Raw genomic sequence first — 24,825 nt, forward strand, 5'->3', positions numbered from 1 at the left:
ATAAACAGAAATTTAGCTTATGAGACACTAATTATTTACTGAAAAAGCTCAAGTGAAACTGGTTCCAATGAAAACTTTAATTGGAAGTTCTATATGTGAAGGTTTTACTCTAGATTTTCAAAGAAGAAATTCTAAATCCTTTTCTATGCTTTGATAGCATAGAAAATTTCATAGAATTAAAGAATGATTCAGGTTTGAAAGGATCTAAGAAGGCCAAAGAGTGTAAACTCCTGTTTGAAGCAGAGTTATCTTTAAGATAAGTTGTGTTTCCTTCCATGTAATGCACAGTTCTACAATGGCTGTCTCTGCTTCCATGTGCTTCCTGGACAGGCTGCTACAACATCTGCTACCTGTAAAACAACTGAAAGCTGGAAGGAAAATTCAACTAACCTGCAAAGAAGCTGTAATAGTTTCTGAAGAAGGTGATGTGATAAGACCAATTTAAGTAGACTTTTCAATTGTTAATAAGAGCTGCTATTAATTTAGAGGTTTAAAGCTTTGCACACTAATTAAAAAGACAAAAAAACTCAGGCTCATGATAATTTATGAATAGAATGTGGTTTGTAACCCCTGAGTTACAATGCGGTTTGAAAGAGTTGGTATGACACTGCAATTAATAAAGAGAGAAAAGAGAAGTTAGAAGCTCACAGCAGTTTCTGGGAAGTAAAAGGGCACAGGAATTGGTTATTGTTGGATGATACTCAGAAATAACAGATGGTTGACATCTATGAAGAGATTGTCTATGTTGTGTACAGACAAAGATGCAAACATTTGTCGATTAAACATCTGTCACACCTACTTGGAGAAGACAACTACCTAGTATCTACTGATAAGTCCATGGGATTAAGAGATACAGAAAAATGCACTGGAGAAGGCTCAAAAGGAACCACACAGACTTGCTTGCAAATCTTCTGAAGCTGAAAAAGCGTAAGTTAAAGAGACAGAATGTTCAGATAGTTACTTCTATTAGTAAGGAGAAATTCCAGGCCAGACTCAGCCTCTGTGTGTCCCATGCCTTTCTTGAAGACAGAAAGTGCTGAAACTCAAGCAGTCAGCAAAGGTTTTACCAACCGTCTTTCTTCATCAAATCTATAGCCAGGAGGTATTTTCTTTCTTAGCTCTTTTCTCTAGGGTGAGTGTTGGTATAAAGCAGCCCAAGACAAAGAAATGCCAATAGAGAAATGAGAGATGCATGCTCATATAGAAATGGGCGGCATTGCAAGGCTTCAACTACTGGTATCTTCTTTCATGGGGAGAAAACTACCTTTGCTTTTTGGTAGAAACATCTTCAGAGTTCCTAAATGAAGATAAAATTCATTATTTCAAATCAACTCTCCATCTCAAATCATGTAATACTTCATGTGTCAATGTTCTTGGTTAACATTCTGAGACAGGAAGAACCATGTAGAAGTTTGTATAAAAGAAGAAATTGCAATTAATAAGGTTTATTTTTTAAAAAAAAATTCTAAGTTACTTTTATTAGACATCATACTGATCATTTTAGTAAAATTGTGATCTGTCTGCTATTAAAAAAAATAACAACACTGGAGTTATAAATTATCATAGCCTGTTATAAAATATTATCCTTTGAAATACTTAAATTGAGGTATTATATCTTTCACTAAGATATAGTATATTCTGACACTGGAGGACAGACTAATTCACTGTAAACTCTACCTAATAATTTCAATTCTTGGTAAAAATAAAGAATTTTGGATTATTGAGTCAATATTTATAGTGTATTAATTTATCATGAATAGATGTTCAATAAAAGAGAAGTTAAACAATTCATTGTGGTTAAAACTGTTTAACATATGCACATGCATATCCCCAAATATTTGCAGTTACATTATTATGCACCTGTATGTATACAAGTAATATATTTAAATTTTAAGATGTATAGCTACTATACATTGTACTTTATTCTGTCTTAACTTCATTAGCAGTACCTGTGCTCACTAATCCATCCCTCCAGAATTTAATTGAACTTAACATTTCAAACCATCAAACCCCAAAACAACCAAGCTTCAAAGAACCCAAAACAAAACCAACCAACCAAAAAGAAAAACAAAACAAAAACCCGCAAACAAACAAAAAAATCCAAATAAAAAAAACCCAAACCAGTAACAACTAACCAACCAATCAAAACAAAACAACCAACAAATAAAAACACCCAAAATAAAAAAACCCCAACCTCAACAACTTTGCAACTACATTTTCTGAAGGAAACTGTGGAGGACAAGATAATCATCTTCAGGTACAAGAGAGGAAGTATTTAGACATGTCACTAAACAGCTCTGTCATTTAGTTTCTCAGGATCTTACTAGCTTATTTAAAAATTAGCTTTATTTCATGGTTAAGGGGAAAAGCACTTTTTATTGTAATAGAGAATATTCGTTTCCCACTGGGTTAAGAAGTATTGGCATAAAATCTAATATTTTACTAGCAGAAAAGCCACTTAAAATATAGTTCACTTCAAGTTTTTCTCTCTTTCAGGCATAATCATTTTCATGTCTAATAATTGAGAAACTAATCTTATAAATTGGAGCTTTCTTTTTAATTTTTTCTTATAAATTATCTTGAGTAATTTTTATGTAAAATTCTTGTATACAGAAAAAATAATATAGTAGTAAATATTAAAAAATCATCAATGGCTTATGCATAGCTTCATCCATCTAAAGTAGTCTGTTCCAAACTCATCCCTTTCAAACACATCTTCATATAAGTATTTTGTGTATGTCACTATATACAAAGTAAAGTAATTGCACACAGTTACCAAATTACAAGAAACTGAATCTTGCTAGTGTGAAGGACAAAACAATCTTTTCCCACATAGGAGAGGTAAGAAACTAAAATCTATCCTACATAGGGTAGAGAGACAAGACAAAATTTTACTAATGTTCATTCATTTCTTTCTTCATCCTTTTCTTATGTGATACAATAGATGATATTTTAAAACCCTGTATGATGCATATTTCCCATTCTTCTTACAGACCAAAGTTTTTTTAATTAAAATTTTTACAGAAATTAAAGAATAAAGAATACTAGGCCAATAATACCTTGCAAATACATTTTGCATTGTCCAAAAATTTTGAAAGAAGTCAGTGTGAAATAGGTAAAAAGGTGTCAAAAATAACGCAAAATATAATTGTAGAAAACATCCCAAGTTTTTATAAGTAAGATTTTAAAGTATCTAATTTAGGGTCTAAAAAAAAAAATTAACATTTTTGTTTTTATTTATATACACAAAAGTAGGAAACATTCAGTTAATCTGTGATTTTTTAGTAACACTAAAGATTTACAGAGGTTCATCATTTAAGATTAAAATTCAGCAATCTTTAACTAAAACCTGTAAGTGAGTTATCACCTTATACAGTAAAGAAACACATTAGAGCATGGCATTGAAACTTATAAAACACTGTCTAAAAGAACTGCTGAAAAACAGGGAACATGTAAGTACAAGGAAAAAGAGTACCAGCAGGTTACTAGAGTGTAAAACAACATTCTTTTAAAGAACATGTTATGTTGACCCCTTGCAGCCCTAAAGTTTTAAGACTTCTAAGGAGCTGCTGTGACTCTATTCCCAACCAAAAACTCACTTGTTTGATGCGGTCTGGATTAACAGTGGTCTGAGGCTGTAGAATGCTGACAGGCTCTGTCTTCGCCACATTCTGAGGCATTTCTCGAATCTTCTCTGCAATGAAGCCATGAACTGCATTTAGTGCTTCCACCGTTCCCTGGATCAGACACACCCGCTCTGTAGTACCTGCAAATACAAAAGTTGATCTGAATAACGAGGGTTCTTCAAGATCCCACAAACTGCTTCAATTAGGCCACAAAGATGGCACTTGTAGCAACCTTATAAAACCAACTAGCAATACCTCAGTAAACATATAAGTGAATGGAGAGACTTCCAAAAGATCACATGATGATGTGAAGATGTTTTAAACAACTCCTATTTGTGTAGGTCCTACAAAGGCTAGCTTTCCAAGTCAACCTGGATAATATCAGTTAGAGCATGCATAAGCTTTTTCCAAACTGAAATTGTTCTGTTTGTACTAAAAAAAAGCCCACACCAGTTCTTTTTTATTGATTTCTTAATTAAAAACATCTACAGGATGGCTAAAGATGGATGCAGAACTGTGGAAAAATACTTCGTTGATTTTTTTTTTTATGAGACTGTTTTTAGATGATTATGTATGGCTTCACTGTATAGCAAAAAAAGACTTTTTTACATATTGGATTACAGCTTGATACATCCTCACTAGAGAAAGGATATAACGTCCACTCCCCAGTATTGATTCTAAGGATAAAAGTATGACACTTCACTGAAAAAAATCCATGTTCTGTATTCCACATATCAAACCACTTGAATAGGTTCCAGAAAATCAGTTTTGATTTGGAAAACAGGATCTAACAGGAGCTGGGAAAAAAACCAACCCCCAAAAAAAAGAAAAAAAAACAAAAAAAAAAACCCAAACCAAACAAAAAAAAATTTAAAGGGAATATTGTAGCTTCCACTTTTACTCTGCAGGAATACCAACACAAGACAACCTAGATGTCCAAGTAGAACCACTTTGAAATTTCATGTAATACATATTTCCACAAACACATTTTTTACACTTCCAATATACATAATTTAATTATTTTTACTGTCTCATTGTTACCTTCAAATACCAGTAAACAGTTCTACTAACAGAAGAAAATTATAACCTGAACTATCAAGATATTACTGTGTTGCAAAGATATGCCAGATACATATCTCTATTCAATGTCAGTGCACATTTTCTTCAAGACTATTGAGAGGGGGAGCAAAATAGCAAATCTGAGCCAAGGAATTACCACAAAATAAATATAATCATTTTTGTTGTTTGACATACTATTGACAAGACTACAAATGAATCTTTCCTCACATAAAATTCATTCACTCTAGCTAAAAAGATGAAAATTACAATGTAATGTAAATACTAACAAATTTGCAACAATTTCTGAAGTTCACAACATATTAGTTGGCATCATAGATTAATGTGCCAGGGTGGTAAGCAACCTTGTCCCTAGAATTCCCCTTTTACAAATTTTATGTCTATATAATCAACTGTTATCCTAAGCTTATCTGAAGAAACGCTCGTTACAGCAGTGCAACATAGTCTTTAACAGCGAATAATATGGTAACCTTAGTAATCCACAAGAAAAATTTGGGGTTTATTACTGAATGTTTCTCACCTGCTTCTGTGGATGATCTCTAATATTAAATATTTTATTACCAAAAGATGAAGGACCGCACTAAGAGCCCTACCTCCTTGTTAACTTAACATATTCATGTATACTTAAAATTTGTCTTTTATCTTAAGTATCAGGCAGCCTGAAATTTAACAATTTGGAAGAAGCACTGCAGCAAAAAAATGACAATAAGAAAAACTTTTTCTTCTCTACTAAGTATGTTATTTAAAAATAAATAAATTTGGGATTAAAACATGTCAATGTTTGAAAAGATGTCAGTTTAATAATTCTTGAAAAAAATATAAAGTTAAAATTATTACACTTTTAATAGCAAGTTATACAAGTATCACAATCAAATGCATATTTCTCAAGAGGAACATTTTAGAATATTTATGTGACCTCTAACAGTGTTCTTTCAACAAATCAACTTCAAAATACAGTCAATTTTCTTTTCCAAGTGCCCCATCAGAAAAGGCTGTTTGAATGACATGAGTGAAAGTCACCATAGCAAAAGGAACTTGGTTTCTAGTCAAAGCTCTCTTAATGCCTTTTTTCTTTTTCCTACTTGGCTCCCTCCTCCTTTTGCTCCTGTGGTTTCTGCGTAAAGCAATCCAGCTCTAAGAAAATGCTCTGGGGAGTCTTTACAACGCAGTATTAATTGTCTCCTAAATGATGAGATGTGAGGTGCACTGATCAATGCAGCTAATGCATGTGTTCTCTAGGTCAGCAGACAACACACTGAAACAAAACACAGATCAGGTTACAGACAAGCTACCGGAGCCCGGTTCGGAAAGCACTTAACAGGGATGACTTCTGTCAAAACACTTGAAAGGAAAACAGTCGATGCTAAGTAAGAATTTTGTTAAACTTGACACTAAGTGACTAAAGGGTATTCTGCAATCAGTGTTATTTTAGAAAGTGCTGCATAACAAAGATATGCTTTACGTCTTACTCCAGACCAAACACACTACATTTTAGTATGTATAAACCAGGATGCAGTGCTCGGAAATCACTGTTCCATGAAGAAATACAATTGTGCAAAAAGCAAATTTTACACAGAGTTAAAGTTCTAAATTGCATCACAACAATAGCACATTTAAATTACATCACACCTTTGCTTTGAGAGCTATGTCCACAGGAAAAAAAAATAAATTAAAAAACTGTGGAGAAATTGTACACATGTGTAGTTTGTAATTGTTTTAATCTTCTGAAGTGATATTGTCATATTCCTTCACAAAACTGGAATAGCTTTTCACTCAGTTAGTAGAGTACAATAATTTATAAGAGTCATGCAAAAGGAAAACTGCCAGCTACATGACCAACCTGTATAACAAAAATAAACCTATGAATCACTAAAGCTGGTGAAATTTCTGTTATTTTAAAACCTTTTAGGCTCCACTACTGTATGAATTAAATCATCAAATTTGCTTATCATTTTCAGTTGTTCAACAGTTGTATCCACTCCTTTTTTCACACTACTGTGAACAAAAAGCTCAGCCATCTATAAATATATTTTTTATCATATGATTTTCAAAGTATGTATTTAAAATACATTTTGAAATAGCTGACTTAAAGAAAATCCAAGTAATCAGTGCCTTTATTTATTTAGTGCAAGCATAGCCAATATGAAGTTATTCCATTTTTTTTAATTATCTACAATTCAAATAGGTATTAGGGTCAAGTATTGTACACTGCCTTTTACATATGAAGATATAAAACATATACAAGAAAAGAATAATTTTGACACAGAAAATGGCCACATGTAGAGTAGGTGATCATCATCCCTGTACATTAAATAAACCCAGAAAACTGTTTTTATGTATGTTCAACGATAATAAAGTCCATGACAGAAGCCTGCATGTGGCTACAAGATATGAAAAAAAATCTAAAGACATGCTGCTGATGTTGCTACAATCATGAAATGATTGTTTTTTTCTAAGGAAACCAAGTAAATTACTCAGTATTTGCATGTGCTCTACTTTTCAGCACGGGCAGCATGGTTTCTTTCCCCTTATATCAGAATTAAAATTCAATTTGCATGTGTGGGTTTTAACTTTTTTAATCAAAAACTTTTCTGTACTACTCATCAAAAATTGACTTTTAAAACCAACAAAGAAAAAACCCAAAGAAATATTAATCAGTTTTTTATTTTGTTTAGCTTTTAGGGGGAATCTTTTGGGCCTGTTTTACCTTTTTTTTTTTTTAATATGAAACCAGACATGGCATTATCTCTGTAGTTCCACTGGAGAGGGAAAAATGAAACCATTAGCAGGCATCACACAATTTACAAATAAGCAAATTAAAAATTGTTTTGAAATCTAATAAATTAGACCTAAAATCTAGACAGTTTGCAGTAATTTTATTTTAGTTGTTCATTTTTCCTTCCACCTCATCTAACTATCTAAAATTTTACTCCTGATAAATATCCTTCTATGAGAAAAATTTCTCCCTTGAATTTAGAAAGATGGCAAAAACATATAAAACAAAAAGAAAGAATTTATTCAGCACACTGGGTTTAGTCTCACACTGAGTTCTTTGAGGAGAAAAGACCACTTGGGTTTACAAAATCCCACCTTTTTCAGATAAGCTTAATATATTCACTTTTGCCTAAAAAGGTTTCTTTTCTCTGAAAAGGGGTTTTCCCTTTTTTCTAATTGGCCATTGGCCATCCTCTGTCAAAATTGATGGATCTTTTGTTCCTAGCCCAAAGACAGAAAAGAAACCCCCGTGTATCAAACTCTCATATGGCCTCGAAAGATTTTAATTTTTAGGAATTTTTATATTTCCCTTAACTGGTTGAAAAAGACCCTGACACCCAAGTCCACTCTAAGACTTGGATATCTTACAATTTCATTATATACCTATAAAACCATATTTTTATTTCTCATACTTGGACACCACTTCACACTAATTTTGTCAAGAACTTCAAAACCACAGACCAAGAGCTTTTTCTTTGAGAAGATTATTGTTTACTTATTAGACAACTGATACAGCCTTTAAAGCAACCATTGGAATAAATGCAGGAGATGCAACAGGATAAATGATGCTGATGCTTTTGATGCTTGTGTTTCTGTACTTAACTGGCAAGCATCTATACATGGTTGCCACTAAACTTTTAAATGTTTTCTTAAAGACTGATTCAAAGTGCAAGAGTTCTTTTGTACTCACAGAAATGCTCAATGAATGTTAAATGTGCTTCTGTGTTTTAGGAACCTTAGCTGAAATGTTTTGGGGAACGCACTGTACCTTTCAGAAAGGTCTAGTGCTTATATGACTCTATAAACTTTTCACTGGGCTTTTACATCAATCTTAAAGAGAATTTGAAAACCTAAAAGGTACAATGCAATACCAGCCCAGGCTAATCCCAATACATCCACTAATTAAATCTCCTTGTATTTTTCCAGAGTACTGTGCCAATTTCTTTGATATTAAGAGAGAACCTGAGAGAGGAGCCAAAGCTAAAATCTTTACTAAATGAAAGGCTGCACTCAGTCTCTCACAACTTATTTCCATTAAGGTTTTTATTTACCAACTCCCACTACAGCAGTCTAACTAACCCCAACTTCCCATACATGTATTTTTGCGACCCATGATCAACTGGTTAGTAGAGTGGGATTCTATATAACACCACATACATTGCTTCAGCAAAAAACCAATCTTGCAAAAGCTCTTGGTAAAATAGGCCTGTGCTTTGATACCATTTGCAAGGAAATTTAAAAATTGTCAATAACTTGCTTAACGTGAAATTATGACAAACTCTTCCTTGCATGTAACATTTCCACTCTATATTTGCACAAAACCTCAGCAATTAAAGTCAGACAATAAAAATGTTATATATTCAAATGCATTAGCAATATTTCATAATGCCTTAAACAGATATGAAAAACCTTTGCCATATAAATGATAAAATGTACACAATCTTAAATGTAACACATAAGAACACCCCATATATGTGTGAAGTGTCATAGAAATCTCAACAAGAAAGTTTTCTCTTTCAGTTCCTATCTCTCTCCTGTGCTTTTTACCTTTGTTTGTTGACAGAGCATTATATTGGTCTTAATACAAAGCCTGTACCCATATTCTTCACAGACAGAAAGACATTTCTCTCTCAAAGCAAAGCTTGATGATCTTAGACTTCCCAAACTGAAAGGAGAAAAAAGGGCTGGTAGAAATTCTAAGACATTGATGTTCTGCACAAAATAATTTTGGAACTGTTTATGCAGAACACTCACATGAATAGGGAGGTGTTCACAGAAAGCCTTACTACCCTTAGCAGAAGAACCTGACTGCTGAAGTCATGTTGGTAACACATCTTTCAGGTGTGACATATGGACAGCTATGCATATATATGTGTACATACACATTCATACCCACATATATACCAGGTTTTTTTACTTGAATTAAATAAGTGACCTCCTCACTAGAATTCAGATACTGAAATGGATCAAGTCTAAAAATATTGTAAAATTTATGAATTATACGAATCCTCAGAATCATATGAAAACTTCAAGTGTACAGTCCATTGTGATTTGGTCACAAGACTGAATTACACAAATCCAGGTTTACCGTAGTTATGAGTCTGAAGAAACAGATTATTCTTATGTGACAGAGAAACCACTGAAAATAAAAAAATTCAGACCTCATAATTATTAAAGGCTTAGAAGAGATGATGAATCATCTTACAAAGTAAACAATCCCTTGAATATAAACCATTTTGTTATGTATCAGCTAAGGATTTGGTTATGATTTCCCAGCAATTTAGTTATATAAAGAGTGATGAAGAATTCCTGATTATTATTGAACCGTCTTAGGATTACAACTATTACTCTTTGTTTAAGAGTTATTCATAAAAACGTTATAGATTCCATTGTAAAAGCTGGTGAATTTCTCCAAAACCAAAGGAAAAGGCCAGAGATTTTGTCTTGCTATGGTTTTGTGAAGCACTACGTTTTTATTAATTTTGTTTGTAGGAATGTTTGTCTCAATATGTTATTTGTAAAATGATCTATAACAAATGAACTACTGTTTAACTAAACAAAACCCACATGATTCCATCATAACACTTTCAATGAGAAAAAAAGGGGAATACAAAGCATAGAATTTAAATAAAATGCAAAATAATACATTTATTCATTTTTATTTGCATGTTCCAACAATTAAAAGAAACACATGTTAGGGTCCCAAATGATATGGTATTCTCTGCTAATGTAGAGAAATCTGCTTCAATTTTTCTTCTTAACAGTGGTAACGTGGTTGAGGTACATCAATATACTTCTGACTCATAAACACTTTTTCAAAAGGAAATGAGATCTCTGCTATGGTACTTATACATCTTTTCTAATAATTTAATATAATAATTTGCTTATTCACATACTTTTAAGATTACAAGTGCCTGGAATATTGCACAAAGTTACTATTTTTCCCCTAACAATGAACAGTAAGCATCTAAATAAATAAATAAACATGTAATAAAAACACAATACCAAAGTTTGGTGAAAATATGAAAGTCTCTGAAAAGCAATGCTTTCAAAATCATTAAGAAACAAGCACACACAATACTACTACAAGAACCTATCTGCTGAAGAAAAGAAATAACTGACCTTATATTTAGAAGGTGACTGTAGAATAGAAAGAAAAAACTGATGTGTTTTTCAGGATATCTGGAATTAGTTTTCCTATTAACAAGAGAACTTGATAATATTTTTCATGCAAAGTAATGGTCAGTTGGCAATTACTGCTTTTATGCTATGCTATAGGAATATGAACCTCTGTTCATAATATCTCCTACACGTTCAAATACCAAAGGGAAAACCCCACCCATTTAAACAGTAAAATATAGACTTTGAGAAATTGTAGGAACTGATACATCTTATAATTTAGAGTGATAACAGTTGAAATCACCAAGGGAGCTTTTCTCCTAAAAAATATTTCTCAAGTTCCATAGTTTAAAAGCCGATGAAAAGCTTTGGAAAATCCTCCTGGATAAACTGAGCTTCTCAAGAAATCAAATCACATAATACAGTCATTACTACTCATTTGTTTGGAAGCAGCAAATACCAAGCTTCAGGTAAATGCACTATACTCAAGGTCTAGAGTCTATTAAAATATTTGTATGTATATTTTTTCCATATATTGCAAGTAAATATTGACCATGGAAATATGACCATAGAAATATGATTTTTTAAGAGTATACTTATTAATACTTATTAATATTGAATGCTTTTTAAATTAAGTCATGATCCTTAAAGAAATCACCCTTATCTATAGTGTTCAAGACAAACATAAGTAATTCCAGGTAGGGATAAAATGTAAAAAGATATGCTATAGCACCTGTATCATTAAAATTATTCTACATAGCAGTCCAGAAATGAAAGAGACAAAGATGCATATATACACCCTTTGCTTTCCAACTAAGCAGAATGTTGGGATGTCAAAACCAGGGTGAGTTCCCATTTTGATGCAGGCAAATTGGGCCCATAAGCAGAATAGGCACATACAAACCAGTGTGCAAGCACAAAGACATTTTTTCATATCTAACACCTTCTTTTTTCATTTCTAAAGAGCGAGTCTAAATCCATCTTCTGCCCATAGTAGATTTTGTCTGCTGTATGTTTAATTAAATCCATTGCTTCCCAGCAGTGGAATTCCAGTACAGGATTTATATGGTAAGTAAGTAGAAAGAGTTTGTGACTACGGCTCAAGCATTCAGTATGCCACACTTATTTTCATTTGTCTTCCAGGCTCCTTCCTGAGTGTCACATTGGAACCCTTTTATAGCAACTCTGTTGCTTTTTTGCATGAATGGCATTTGTCTCCCTTTAAATTTAGTTTTCTAGAATTCATGCACTGAGTCCATGGTATATGATTAAGAAAGGCAGGGACATCCATGAACAGTGCACTCCATCTACCTTTAGATGGAATCATCCCACAAAGATAAGAAACTCTCTCCCTTACCTATACAAGAACTGTGAGAGTTAGTTTAGATTAGATGCCAGGCTCCTCAAAGGCTCGCTACATACGCACATAACAGGAAACTTTTCCAGAGACAGCTACAACATAAATATTGAATTCCTCTTAATACTAAAGCTAAAATAATTACTATAGCAACATTAAAAGCATTGACTGGATGTGGGAATAAAGTATTACGTAAAATGATTTTGATGCAGTAAAGAGGTAAATGGAAGTGTAATAAGCAGATATTTTCCTCAAAAGCAAATGTCAGGTTCATTTCCACCCATCAGAAAATTTATATAAATTCATAAATATTTTGCCATACTTTGTCTACAAGAAAAAGTCATGCCTTTTCTTGTATTACATCAAGTTCATGAGACTACTGTAAGGAATATCTGACATTTGGTTCTTTTGCACTCTGTCATGTCTACTCCCCTCCCTTTTTTCTTTTTTTTTTCTTTTTTTTTTTCCTTAAGATGGAAATCCTGAAGCTACCTTTAAAAAAAAAAAAATGAACGAAAAACTTTTCTAACAGGTCCTGGTTTAAGCTTTCCCATATATTATAATATAGAAATTCTTTAACAACCTTAAATGTGCTTATTAAATATCTAGCAGACATCTGTTAATCTTCCAGTATCTCAAATCAGATAGAATTTGATAAGCTAAAAGAAGAACAATTTCTAATACAAATCCATACAAGATACTGTCTCTGATGGAGACTGTCAGGTTATTAAGCAGTTGCTAAAAAAAATTATAAAAGATTTCATATTAAAACAGTAAAATCGAATCTAATCACACACTCACATTGTGATTAGAAAATTTTTCCTGGAAGACAGAGTAAACACCTTAATTTTGCAAAGAGAACATTAAAACATTGTGAATTAATGTAATATGTACATTACAAAAGCAACCTGTATAAACAACCATGAAAAACAAATCCACTTGAAATAAAACTACTATATAATTGCCTAAAGTGTAACTCTCCCCACTATACTATACACTGAACTAAACTATACACTAAGCTAAACTATACACTGAACATCATACTCAAAAAATCTCCTCAGAAATCAGTGGGAAAGAGGAATCTGCATCTCGTATGACTCCAAGGCAGCACAGTTTTTTCCCTGATAGTCTTCAAGAGAGTCACCTCGTGGGCTGGAATTTCTAATGAATCTGAGTAAGTTACTGATGCTTATATACTCCTCCATGACCCTGCTGTGCAGTGACACAAAACAAACTTTACAGAATTAATAACCTGACCAGCTCTTCTCCTGAATAGGCAAGAAAGGACAAGTTCCCCTCTAAAAATCAGACTCTCTACAAATACATGTGAAATTGTCCTCTTTCCCTATTTGCCTGAGAGCTCATTTTTATAGGATTGCAGTAGATTTATAAATGAGAAATGTAAACTTTTGAGAACACTATCCATTCTAAGCTAACTACCTATATGAATTCTGTACCAGGAATGGCCTAGTGCTAAACAAACTTTTTAAGTCCATTTTTTACCCCAACACTAAACCAGGGATGCTCACAGAGCTTCTCTACCTCAGCAGAAGAGGAGCACTGCAGGTACATGTTTTGGGACTGGGGAAGAGGGAGAGTGCAGTCCCTATTCCTCTACTCTCCCTACTCTTCTAACTGCATACCTTCGTCCTTGTTTCAGGAAAGAAGTTGAAGCCCAGTAATCCTCCTGAGGGAAGAGACATACTAACACTGTTCTAATCCTCCTGTACCACTTGGTACTACACTTTCCATCGCAGGATTTAGAGCCTTAGGGATAGGCACTCCTACAGCAGGATCACACTGGCCAGCAAGAGTTGGATTATTGAAGAGTATATATGCTCACAAAAACTTATGATCTCTTATGTGCAGAAATAACAGCATCAGAGTGGGTGGTAGTCCTCTGATATGTTTTTTAATGTTATTGTGACAGGCTCAGATGACATCATCTAACCAAATAAAGCACAATTTTCCACATTCATTAGCAAGTCAATGAATGGCAGTAATATGCATATATATATGCCTGAGGGGACCTATTCTTTTTTTTCTCTAATATCACCTGCCATCAATAAAGATCATGACTTTTTCTTGCCCTCAAAACTTAAATACTTGTGGAGTCTTTCAGATTTCATAGTTCATTATTCACTAACCATTTGCTCACATCCCTTTTCGGGGGAAAAAAAAATTTTTGGATTGTGGAGAGAAGACCTAAATATGTTAATCTGTGGAAAAGATGCACTATGATGGCTTGTTAAGATTGGGAATGTAATTTAAATGCTAACAATATGCATTTTCAAGAATACATTTAAGTGTCAGTAAACAGAGAAAAGTAGTTAAATTTTCACAATATGAAAAGAGTTGTATTGAAATAAATTGAATGGGAAAATTAATTTTAAAATTTGCACATCCAAAGCACTGGAAATTAAAACTTTTAATAACTCTTAACTAACACTACTTAACATCAAAGGAGATGTTACAGATTGAGATAAGTTGTCTAACAGGAGAATTGACTAGAAACAACAAAAGCTGAGGAAAAGGCAGGAGAAGAACTTGCACCAATCAAGTAATTTACAACAGCAGGATACTTATTACTTACCAGTCAGTAAAACATTTTGACCAAAACATAGTGAAAATAACTATACCCCAAAATAAACACAGCTCAGCTTTTTCAATCAAAAATTTTTAATCGGAGAACTGACTGCATATTAGAATATCCATGTTTTATGCCTTTTTTGAAATAGATATTTGAAATATGTCTAGTGCATGTTTCTGCATGTGCATGCAAAGAACATTAAAAATGGTTCTCCGAAGTGAAACAAATTCAGCTACAAACAATGACAAATGAAGAATTTTGTACTACTTTGAGGTAAAAGCCTAGCACGAAGCATTTATTCTAGTCTAGAAATAAAAAAGTTGCAGTAAGTAGTTTCTTATCACAAACAGAAACAATTAGAAACGAAGTGAAAACTGTCCACTGATATCTTGTATCGATTTAGATATTTCACAGCTATACACAGTAATATTCTTTTCTGAAACTTTAATTTGTACCTACTCAGAACAAGCCACAAATTGAAAAAACTTTATTATTAATAACATATCCTCTGTTTTCACAGTGTAAAGGATGTAAGGGGACTGCTCCTTATGCTGTTATTGACCAAGCGTATCAGAATTGCGTTGGGTTTTAAAATCTACAAGCTTTCTCCAAATCCAATTTTAAGTTTCCTCAAAACTAATAAACCAGATAGAAATTAAATTCCTATTCATTCTGAAATCTTTTTTAGCACTAAATAAACATGGAGAATTGTAAAAGACATATGATCACTTAATAATAGATTAATACATCCTAAATTGGGGAAAAAAAAAACCCAGATGCAGTAGAATCCTTATTCTTTGGTCATTCATGAGATTTTGCTTTAAGTCAAGGAAATTATTTTTGCCCATTTGAAAAAGAACTTACCAGCCCAATTAGATTTTTAAATCTTCTCACAAATGACCAAACTAATCCATGGATTGTTTACACCTTAATGATAAAAATGCACTTTTTGTGTTTAATTTTTTTCTCTTAAGAAAAAGCACAATCAGAATCACGATAATATCAAAAAATCCAAGTAATTTCATGAAGCTGAAATTAATAAAGGTTATTTCCCTACAGATTTGCATCTTCGTGTCTAAGGTGGAAAGATGCAGCAGCCTCTGATGGAAGCTTTTCAGAGTCTGGGGACAGCAAATATAGGCATAAGCTGTTGCCTTCATTTAGTAGAGGCCTTCATAACATCATTCTCCAGTCCACAGATGTTTATCTTTAAAATGTATGTAAGAATTTTATTATCTGTGAGAAGTTCACTCTTTTGTCAAATGCAGTTCATGTTCATAAAGGGTCCAACACTGTTTCACAAAAACATCGGGTGAGGTAACGCTGAGAATGATCAAACAAATTGTCTTATTCGAAATCCTCTCAGTGATCATTCAGAAGCAATGGTATATGCATATAATTATTAAAAAAATCAAAATTCAATTATTATGCATTGGGGTATTTAGTCTTTTTGTACGTTTCTGATAAACTAGGACTAGTACATTTTGAACATTGCCTTTCAATGAAGTACGTAAACTTTTTTTATAGTTACAAATGGTGCCCTTAGAAACATGTCTATCAAACAGACCACATGTCTTTAGAGGGATACTTGCAACACTAATTCTTCCTTAAAGCTAACTTTGACTAGTAAATAAATACTGGGCAACTATACTGTGCCAGGTGTAGAAAATGGATATTTACTTCTATTGAATTTGCATTGCCTGCTCACAGGCAATTAACACATGGCTAATTTTTTTTTGTATTGTGACATATTCTGATAACAAACTGCCTGAATCGCATTCATGATAGTTATATTCAAAGATGAAGAAATATGAGACCATAATCATATCCCCCAATTCCTGCACTATTCACAGCTTTTTGTACCACTCCTAAGAAAACACTGCATACTGTAGGGTTCTAGGTAGGATTAAATTATTTAAATGATAGGAAAAAAAAGTAATAACTGAGGTGTTTATGCATGTACAAAGGAAATAACAAAAACTGAGTTAACAACTCAATACCAAGCTGAACAAAAGAGCGATAAAAAAAGAAACAGCTTAAACAACGGGTGCAATTTTAACTTGAATAACTAAATTATGAGATGTACAGATGAGGTAAAGGAATACATTTTCATCTAAAATTTAATTTCTCAAATACAAGATAAGCAAAAAATTTACCACATTACTCTGTTTATTATGACATGCCTTGTTATTTTGTACTTTTTAATTTCTACCGCGTTTTTCACTGCTGTGTTTGGTATTAGGGCTGCATTTTTTTTGCCTTAGTAACCATGAATATTACATGCATTGTGCTCAGTTTTAGAATATGAGACTTTCTATATTTGTAAGTTTTTTGCTAACATGCTATGGAATTCAAAATCTATGGGACTTTGGGACCTTAATTTCAGCCTCTGGCAATGAAGATGCAGCTGTTCATTTACAAACCATCATCACAGATGCAGAAGTTTTAAGATTAAATTTGAAAAGCCACTTTCTCAAACTTTGAAAATTATTAAATTATAACAGAATCAGTGCTATTTTTATAAGAATTATTTTTACTTGTCGACTTTCTTACAAATTTAAAATCAAACAAAACTGATTTTACATAGCAGTCCACCTGAGCTTGCACCACGTTAACAGTGCAGATTACATATGAGTATTTCATTATTAATGTAATGTTTGCTCCTCACATACATAATTACAACATATCATCAACCATGACCCACTCAAGACTCTTTTGAAGTTGACATTATAAATTTTATTCTACATTTGCTCAGGTGCAATTCAGTGTTGCTAGCACAGTTTATTTAAATGAAACTTCTTCTATCACTGAATCGAGTAATTATGAAGTAGTGTTACTCATTGGTTTTATAGCAATGCCCTAAATAAATAAACTTATAAAACTAAGCAGAAAATTTTATCAACATATGAAATCTACATATGTCTGTTGACATCTACAGATATCAACATATGAAAGGGGTCAACATGGATCAAGGGTCTAGAGAATCTCTCTTATGAGGAAAGCCTGAGGGAGCTGGGCGTGTTCAGCCTTGAGAAGAAGGGACTGAGAGGGGACCTCACCAATGTGTGTAAGCATCTAAAGAGTGGGTGCCAAGAGGATGGAACCAGGCTCTTCTTGATGGTGCCAAGCAATAGGACAAGAGGCAATGGGTAGAAACTGATGCACAGGAAGTTTCAGCTGAACACGAGGAAGAACTTTACTGTGCGACTGACTGAGCTCTGGAACAGATTGCACAGAGAGGTTGTGGATTCTCCCTTGCAGGAGATATTTCACAATTACATATCTGGAGGCAATTATGTGCCATGTGCCCTAGGATGACCCGCCATGCTCCCCTCCAATCTGACCAACTCTGTGATTCCGTGAAATGTATTTTTTTTAACTGACATGAAAGGACAGCTGCATACCTGTGCTACAAGTTACTTTTTCAAATAGGATACTCTATTTCATAGGATTAGGACAATAATCCAGGGTGCAGAGGTCTGATCATGATGGAGTCCAGAAACTCTGTAAAATAGTACCAAAATTAAATTTCTGTGGCTAAAATCCAAAGTTCTGCTGTATTAGGTGGTAGCAGAAAAGTTAGCAAGCAAGCTCTCAGGGCACTGTCAAGATGAGCAGATGACACTAACAAAAGTAGTGTTTTCAGACGACTGATAGAAATAGCATCACATTGTCATGTTTCTCTTTCTCGATAGCAATAGGAAATTTCCTTATGTGTGTAGCAGTTTAACTCCTAGTAGCTCCTTAATATTTTGTCCTGAGTACAATCATATGAAAGAAAAGTTTCTTCTCCAATGGACAATATAAGGATCACCAAGATATTAGTCCTTTACAGATGCCCAAAAGCTGTAAGACAAGAAACCTACTTTTCTCTTTCATTCCTCCTCCTTTACCTCACAAAATTTTTCTCTTCATTAAAAAAAAATAATATTGAGAGGCAGTATTTCCTAAAGCAGGCCAGGACTCCCAAAAGACAATCACCCAAGTCTTGTGATTTTCCTATAAAGAAGCAGATCTAGTTTCGTTTCCCTACAGATCTAGCCAGTGACAGGAAACTGTAGCAAAACCTTTTCTTTGCAGACACCCTGGGGACTACCTTCAGTAGCAGCAGACAGACATAAAATGCAAATAAATATAAAAGACTAGAAAAGAGTGTGCGGTGAGCTGTTGGTTAAGAAAAATGGTATCATAATAGTTCAAGATCTCGATCTATATGATTTGTATTGCTGTAGATGCCACAAATTCAAGTAGACGAGAATTTTTGAAGTAGAGTAGGCAAGGAATTTCTACTCTTTTGTATGTTTCTCACAAACCTCTCCTTCTACTCTGCAGAAGCTCTCCAAAGTGGTGGTGAAAATCAGAGAGAAATATAACTGAAAAGCCACATATTTTTTTGTACATTTATTTACAGTGATAAGCAATCACCAGGAGAACTGCTTTCTCACTATCAGCTAAGTAAAACTTAGGAAGCATAAAAGATTTACAATTATGAAGACAGCATTAGGAGCTGGATATCTATGAGCTGTATTTCCTTATTTGTTATATCACCACCTCTGGCACACACAATTCAGAATAAAGTTAATTGAAGATTATAATACACCTCCAACAAAATTTTAGCATGACATAGTATTTTGTTGTATTACTTTCAGGTAGGTATGGTTCACATTATTAAAGGCTATTTTGTATGGCATGTATTCAAAAGAAATCTAAGATTAAAATTCACGCTTCAACTTTGTCTTTTCCTGAACATGTATGTAGAACCACATATACACACACACTGAAAAATTGCTATTTTAGTTTTATTAATGTTAACATGACAAACTTTAAATGCCACATATCCTGGTGACTGACTTATACAAGTCTGCTCCAGAGTTATGACTCAGTGATGCAAATTTTATTTCCCTAATCAATTTTATCATTTTGTCCTGTTAGAATTGCATTTCTTTCCCAGTTGACTCAAATACCTGAAAGGAACCCCCTTCAAGGTAATTCTCTGATGCAGTTACTACGAGGTGGTCATAGCGGTAGCATGTATGTGACTACAGTGCTGATGCTCATTCCGGAAATTGTCAAATGTTACCTGACTTCTATCAGAGTGAAGGACTTAGCAAGCATGAAATTTCACATGCTAGTGGAGATTACAGGTCATTGGTCCCAATCATGAAGTTAACCCTCCTCAACTATCTAATACAGATCTGCCTATAATGCAAGTCATGAAAAGCTCCTAGGAGATGTGCATCTCAGATCTCCAAAGTGATAAAAAAAAGTAACAAAGTAACCAAGTAGTAACCAAGAAAGTAACCAAAGATTTTCCTCTGCTCTATGCGTCTACGTATGAATATGAAAGTTCTAGGTTGAAATAATTACTCAATAATATCCTGTAAGTCAAATGCTATTCAAATGCTTAAGGAATATGTCCTAAGTAGCAGTATGGCTGAATGGCTGTGATAAAAAAAGGCAGCCCACAGGGAATACAGCAGGATAAACCTCCAGAATTTAAAAAAGATCACCAATGAGATTAGCTTTCCTATTGGGAAAAATATTTGTTCTATATCTTTTTAATAGACAAGGCCTAGATATTTTACAGAAAATTCAACTGTATTCTAATCATAATCTAGTATACCCACAAACATCACTTGCCTAAGACAGCAAAGATTTAGGACAAACTTTTGTGCTTAGATTATTTCTTACAGTATGCAAGATAACACTAACTTTTCCAATCAACATTACAGTATCTCATCTAACAGGATGTGGAGGATGTGGACAAGCAGAGCGAAATATAGTTTGCTGCAAATTCACCACAAAGGATTCAGACAGTTTGTTGGGTTTGTTTTCTGTTTTGCTTTTTTTTTTCAGTATCGATATTTTTCTCTATATTCCTAAGGTCTTGGAGGTTTGTTAAAGCAAATGGATGTAAAAAAGTAAGTAGGGCAATGAAAAAGGATGAATGTAAGGCATTCCTTTGTCCATGGGGAAGGAAGATATTTTTATATAAATATGTATAGATACATGCACACCTATCTAGAAATATTTTATAAGTAAAAAAAAAAAAGCTGCTGTCTAAAATTCTTTAAATCTTTAACATGAATAGCCTAATAAGAAAAAAGTATTCAGAGACATTGAAGAAAACATCACAAACAAACAATAAAGCATATTTGATAATGTTAATATCTCAAGTCTTTTCATATCAACAACCAGGCATTCTGGTAACTGCTACTGTAAAGCTCCAAAGTCCTTGCCTTTGACCAAGAAGTATTTAACATGACAATGAAAGGGCAAATATAGAAGCAAACAGCCCAGTAACTGCCACTGCTCCATTACTCTGCTTAAAATAAACAATTGGACAGGACATGATTAAACAGAATTACGCTAATAAGTATAGTTTACATGCACATATTTTCATGCATATAAATAAGAGGCTGTGACATATCATCTCTGTCAGGAAGTCACCTTCATTTGCAAGGACGTGAATTTGAGCCATATAGTTACTCAGTGGATCAAAATTAAAATGGAAGCAAGTCAATTTTGTGATTATTAGTATAATAGGCAAGAACTGGGGTGGTGAGCCATCAATCCTAATTAAAGGCTGCAATTAAAGAATACTTCAATCAATCATCTCTCTGAAAGTATACTCTATTGATTGCTACTTTAATTATTAAAATCATATTAAAATAAAATTCAGATTTAGTTATCTACCAGCTACTTCAAGATATTATTCTGAGTCTTATAACTAAATCAGTGACATCATAAGTAGGATTAAAATTTATTTTCTTTTTTTTTCATAAAGAAACCTTAGAAAGGATACAAAAGAATTTTACTTTCTGACCCAGTCTATGTTACCATTAACTCTCCATGACAGTCCTTTAGTACTTGCTTTTACTCCAGCAGTACTTGTAAGACTACCTATTTGTGTGCTATGCACTTCAAGTACATAATCCTACACCAGGTATTTTAAGAACTTTTGACACAGACAAAACCCAAACCTAGTTCTGTAAGTAATAGGGAGAAATGTTAAAATGCAATTCATAATTTTGCAGTTCAAACTGAAATAAGGTAGACGAAAAGCAGAGTTCATAGCTAATGACAACGAGGTACTTGACTCAGTCATGTTTTATGTTCCTGTGAAGACAAAAAACATGTGTAAGAAAATATTTGAAAAGATAATGAAGATAATTGAATCCTGACCACAAATTTCAACTTAAAGGCAGTCTCAGTTAAGAAAAACATAGAAAAGATTCAAGCAAATTGACTGTCAGACACAAAAGAAGCAGAGCTGTGGGTGTGGAAAGTAAAAATTGCAACAAATTGCTTCCCACAGAAGTCCTTGCATAAACAGAGCTTTTTACTCCCGTATGATAAATACAGAAAAGCCATTTGCCGTATTCTTAAGTACATCTGCTATCAGTATTACCACATACAGTTTATCAATATCTGCAGTAAGCTGATGTAATGACAAGAAAGTAATTTACAATTGAAACGCTCATGATTTTAACTGCACAAGTACAGTATCAGGTGCATCAACACAACTGCTTTGTTACTTTCTCAAAACAACATCTAAAGCATTATTTGAATGTTGTCTGAATTAATAGATTATCAGATGCTTTCAAAGACTGTATCCACTTGACTTAGAGAGAGCTGAGCTACAAAAGCTAAGAAAGAATATGTCCTTAAAATCTTGAATTTGCAAAAACCTGTTCCAAATTGTCAAATTCCACAGCTAATTTTCAAGTTGATAATTCCATCAGCAGGTGGTCAGGTTACAGAAATCTATGGATTTATGACTGCCACCCACTGCTCTGCAACTGTGGCCTGTAATCAGGAGAAAAAAGTAATTAAAAACACAAGAAGGGAGAAAATGAAAAAAAATAAAGGAAAATTGTTGATAATAAAGTACCTTATTTTATTAATCCAAAGCCGATGCTAACAGAAATGTAAGCATAATCAAATCCTAGAAGCCAAAAATTCCAGCTGCTTGTTCAAAAATAAAGATCAAACTTTACAAAATAAAGTAAGGTTTTAACTAAAGAATCTAATGAAATATCTATCAATCAAACTTGCTTTTCTTAATTGTGTTCCACCACCTTTAGCTTCCTTTGAAAGTCAAGTAACAGCAGGCAATAGCAGCAGGTGAGAAGGAATAGGCAATGGCAGCAGGTGAGATTAACCATAGGTATCGTGCAGTCTGGCTGAACACAAGAGCATAGGTTTCAAAAACCTGCTTTTGATTTAGACTCATTGACTCAGGTTACTAAAACCACTACAAAGCCAGGGTTTTTTCCAGTGAGAATATGTTTCTTCAGAGGGTAGATATGTCCTAAAATATCTTGGGAAATCAATGAGTTACCCACAACCTTTTACAATTCCACATTTACATGGTGTTAATTCTTTAATACTACATCATATCATCTAATCACATTGAAGAAAGACAATTATAAAGAGTGGTGCAAAGGAAATTAACTATACTGATTTCTGATTTCAGATAAAGTATTTTACAATGAATATCAAAAATGTTCCAGATCACTTATCCTTTGAAATACTTATGTGGAAAATTTAGGCAGTAGTTGATGACAATTAAGAACTCTTCTCTGCAATCAACTTCTTTTTTTTTTTTTAATTACCATGAGTTATCAATGCTTACTAAAGATCACTGAAAATTAAGAAAATACAATCATACTAGTTCATATTTTAAAGACAACCACAAAAATATACCGAAGTTTTTTTGCAAGAACAAATGCATTGACATCAAGCTAGCTATTAAACTTCCTTACCAGTGAGAAGAAAGTTTCTGCATTTATATAAAAAAAAGTAAGCTCAAAAAATATCTTTAAAATAATTACCAGGAAGGAGGGATGGGGGGGAATATTACAACAAAGCAACAACTAAATAGCTATTATCAATTTATACAGCAGGACTATTCTGGTCCTCCAAGTGCCTCAGATTCTAGGGGCAGGATTTTAAGAGTTACATTCGTGCAGTAACTGACATGTTCAGTTTTCCTTACAATAGTGATTTAAATGGCTCAGAGAAAGAGTTGTCATGCTGAATGCAGTTAATCATTGAGGATTAGGCAAGCTAGCTCACAAAATTCTGGCTTTTCCTATCATATGAAATTACTTTAAAAAATTAAAACTATACAAAATCTGATTCCACCTGTTATTGGCAGTCCTCAAATTTGACTGACTTTGCCAGGAGATGTAGGCTTCCATATGAAGCCCAAGATTCATAATTTAATAGATGAGGAACAAAATCCGTTTACCAAGTCTTACTGTCAATTTATACCATCTGTACATGATGTTACTTACACTTTTACACCTCATTAAACAAAGCTGTTATTTGTTTGTTTAAGTTGTTGGGGTTTTTTTAAGCAACCACATTTTTTTTACAAAACTATTTCTAAAGCTGTTTCTAGAATAACACTAAGTTTTAAAGAGACACAATCACACATTATACGCAGAGCCAGAGCAAGTACTGAAAACAGCAGTAATGATTCTTCTTTATTTTTCTTTTTGTCTTTGAAAAGCAGTAAAATTTATGCTAGGAAATACTGAACATATTTGAGAATAATTCTTACCAAAATGCATTTAAAAACAGGTTTGTTACGTTACAATTAGTTTTAAAATTATTCAGTTTTGATAACTGTCTTTTCATAAGTGTACTTGCCAGAAATATATAGACTATTACTCTAGGATCACTTTCACAGCCTCCTTATTCAGATTCAATACTATTAATTTCATTTATATTGTGCTTGTTGTTCTCAGCCATGATACACATCTGTCAATATTAAATTACACATTGCTAGTTTTTCAGTTTATTTTCCATATCAATTCATAATATTCTGTATTAATCTCTATGTACTAATTTCTCCTAACAAACACCAGCATTTCTAGATTAAAAGACCAAAATCACTTTACCAAATTAAGATTAGAAATTTGGTTTTGAATTAAGATTTCACTAGATTGCTATAATACAAAATTAGAAATAGCTACATTTAAAAATAGAATAAAACCAGATCTTATATGCCATCATAAAACAGGGGGGGGTTTGTCCTGATTATGCACAAA

At 33.2% G+C, this 24,825-nt stretch overlaps 1 protein-coding gene across 4 annotated transcripts in view; it reads right to left on the minus strand.

The window, feature by feature from the left end:
* The window catches only part of NOVA1 (NOVA alternative splicing regulator 1), a 143,124-nt gene that overhangs the window by 30,869 nt on the left and 87,430 nt on the right, over positions 1-24,825 (minus strand). For all 4 annotated transcript variants that reach the window (XM_032692030.1, XM_032692029.1, XM_032692028.1 and 1 more), the window contains one exon: positions 3,600-3,766. In XM_032692030.1, the coding sequence (XP_032547921.1) occupies positions 3,600-3,766 (167 nt within the window). The remainder of the gene's footprint in view (positions 1-3,599; positions 3,767-24,825) is intronic.

This window comes from Chiroxiphia lanceolata, chromosome 6 (assembly GCF_009829145.1).
Source record: "Chiroxiphia lanceolata isolate bChiLan1 chromosome 6, bChiLan1.pri, whole genome shotgun sequence".
Lineage (NCBI taxonomy): Eukaryota > Metazoa > Chordata > Aves > Passeriformes > Pipridae > Chiroxiphia > Chiroxiphia lanceolata.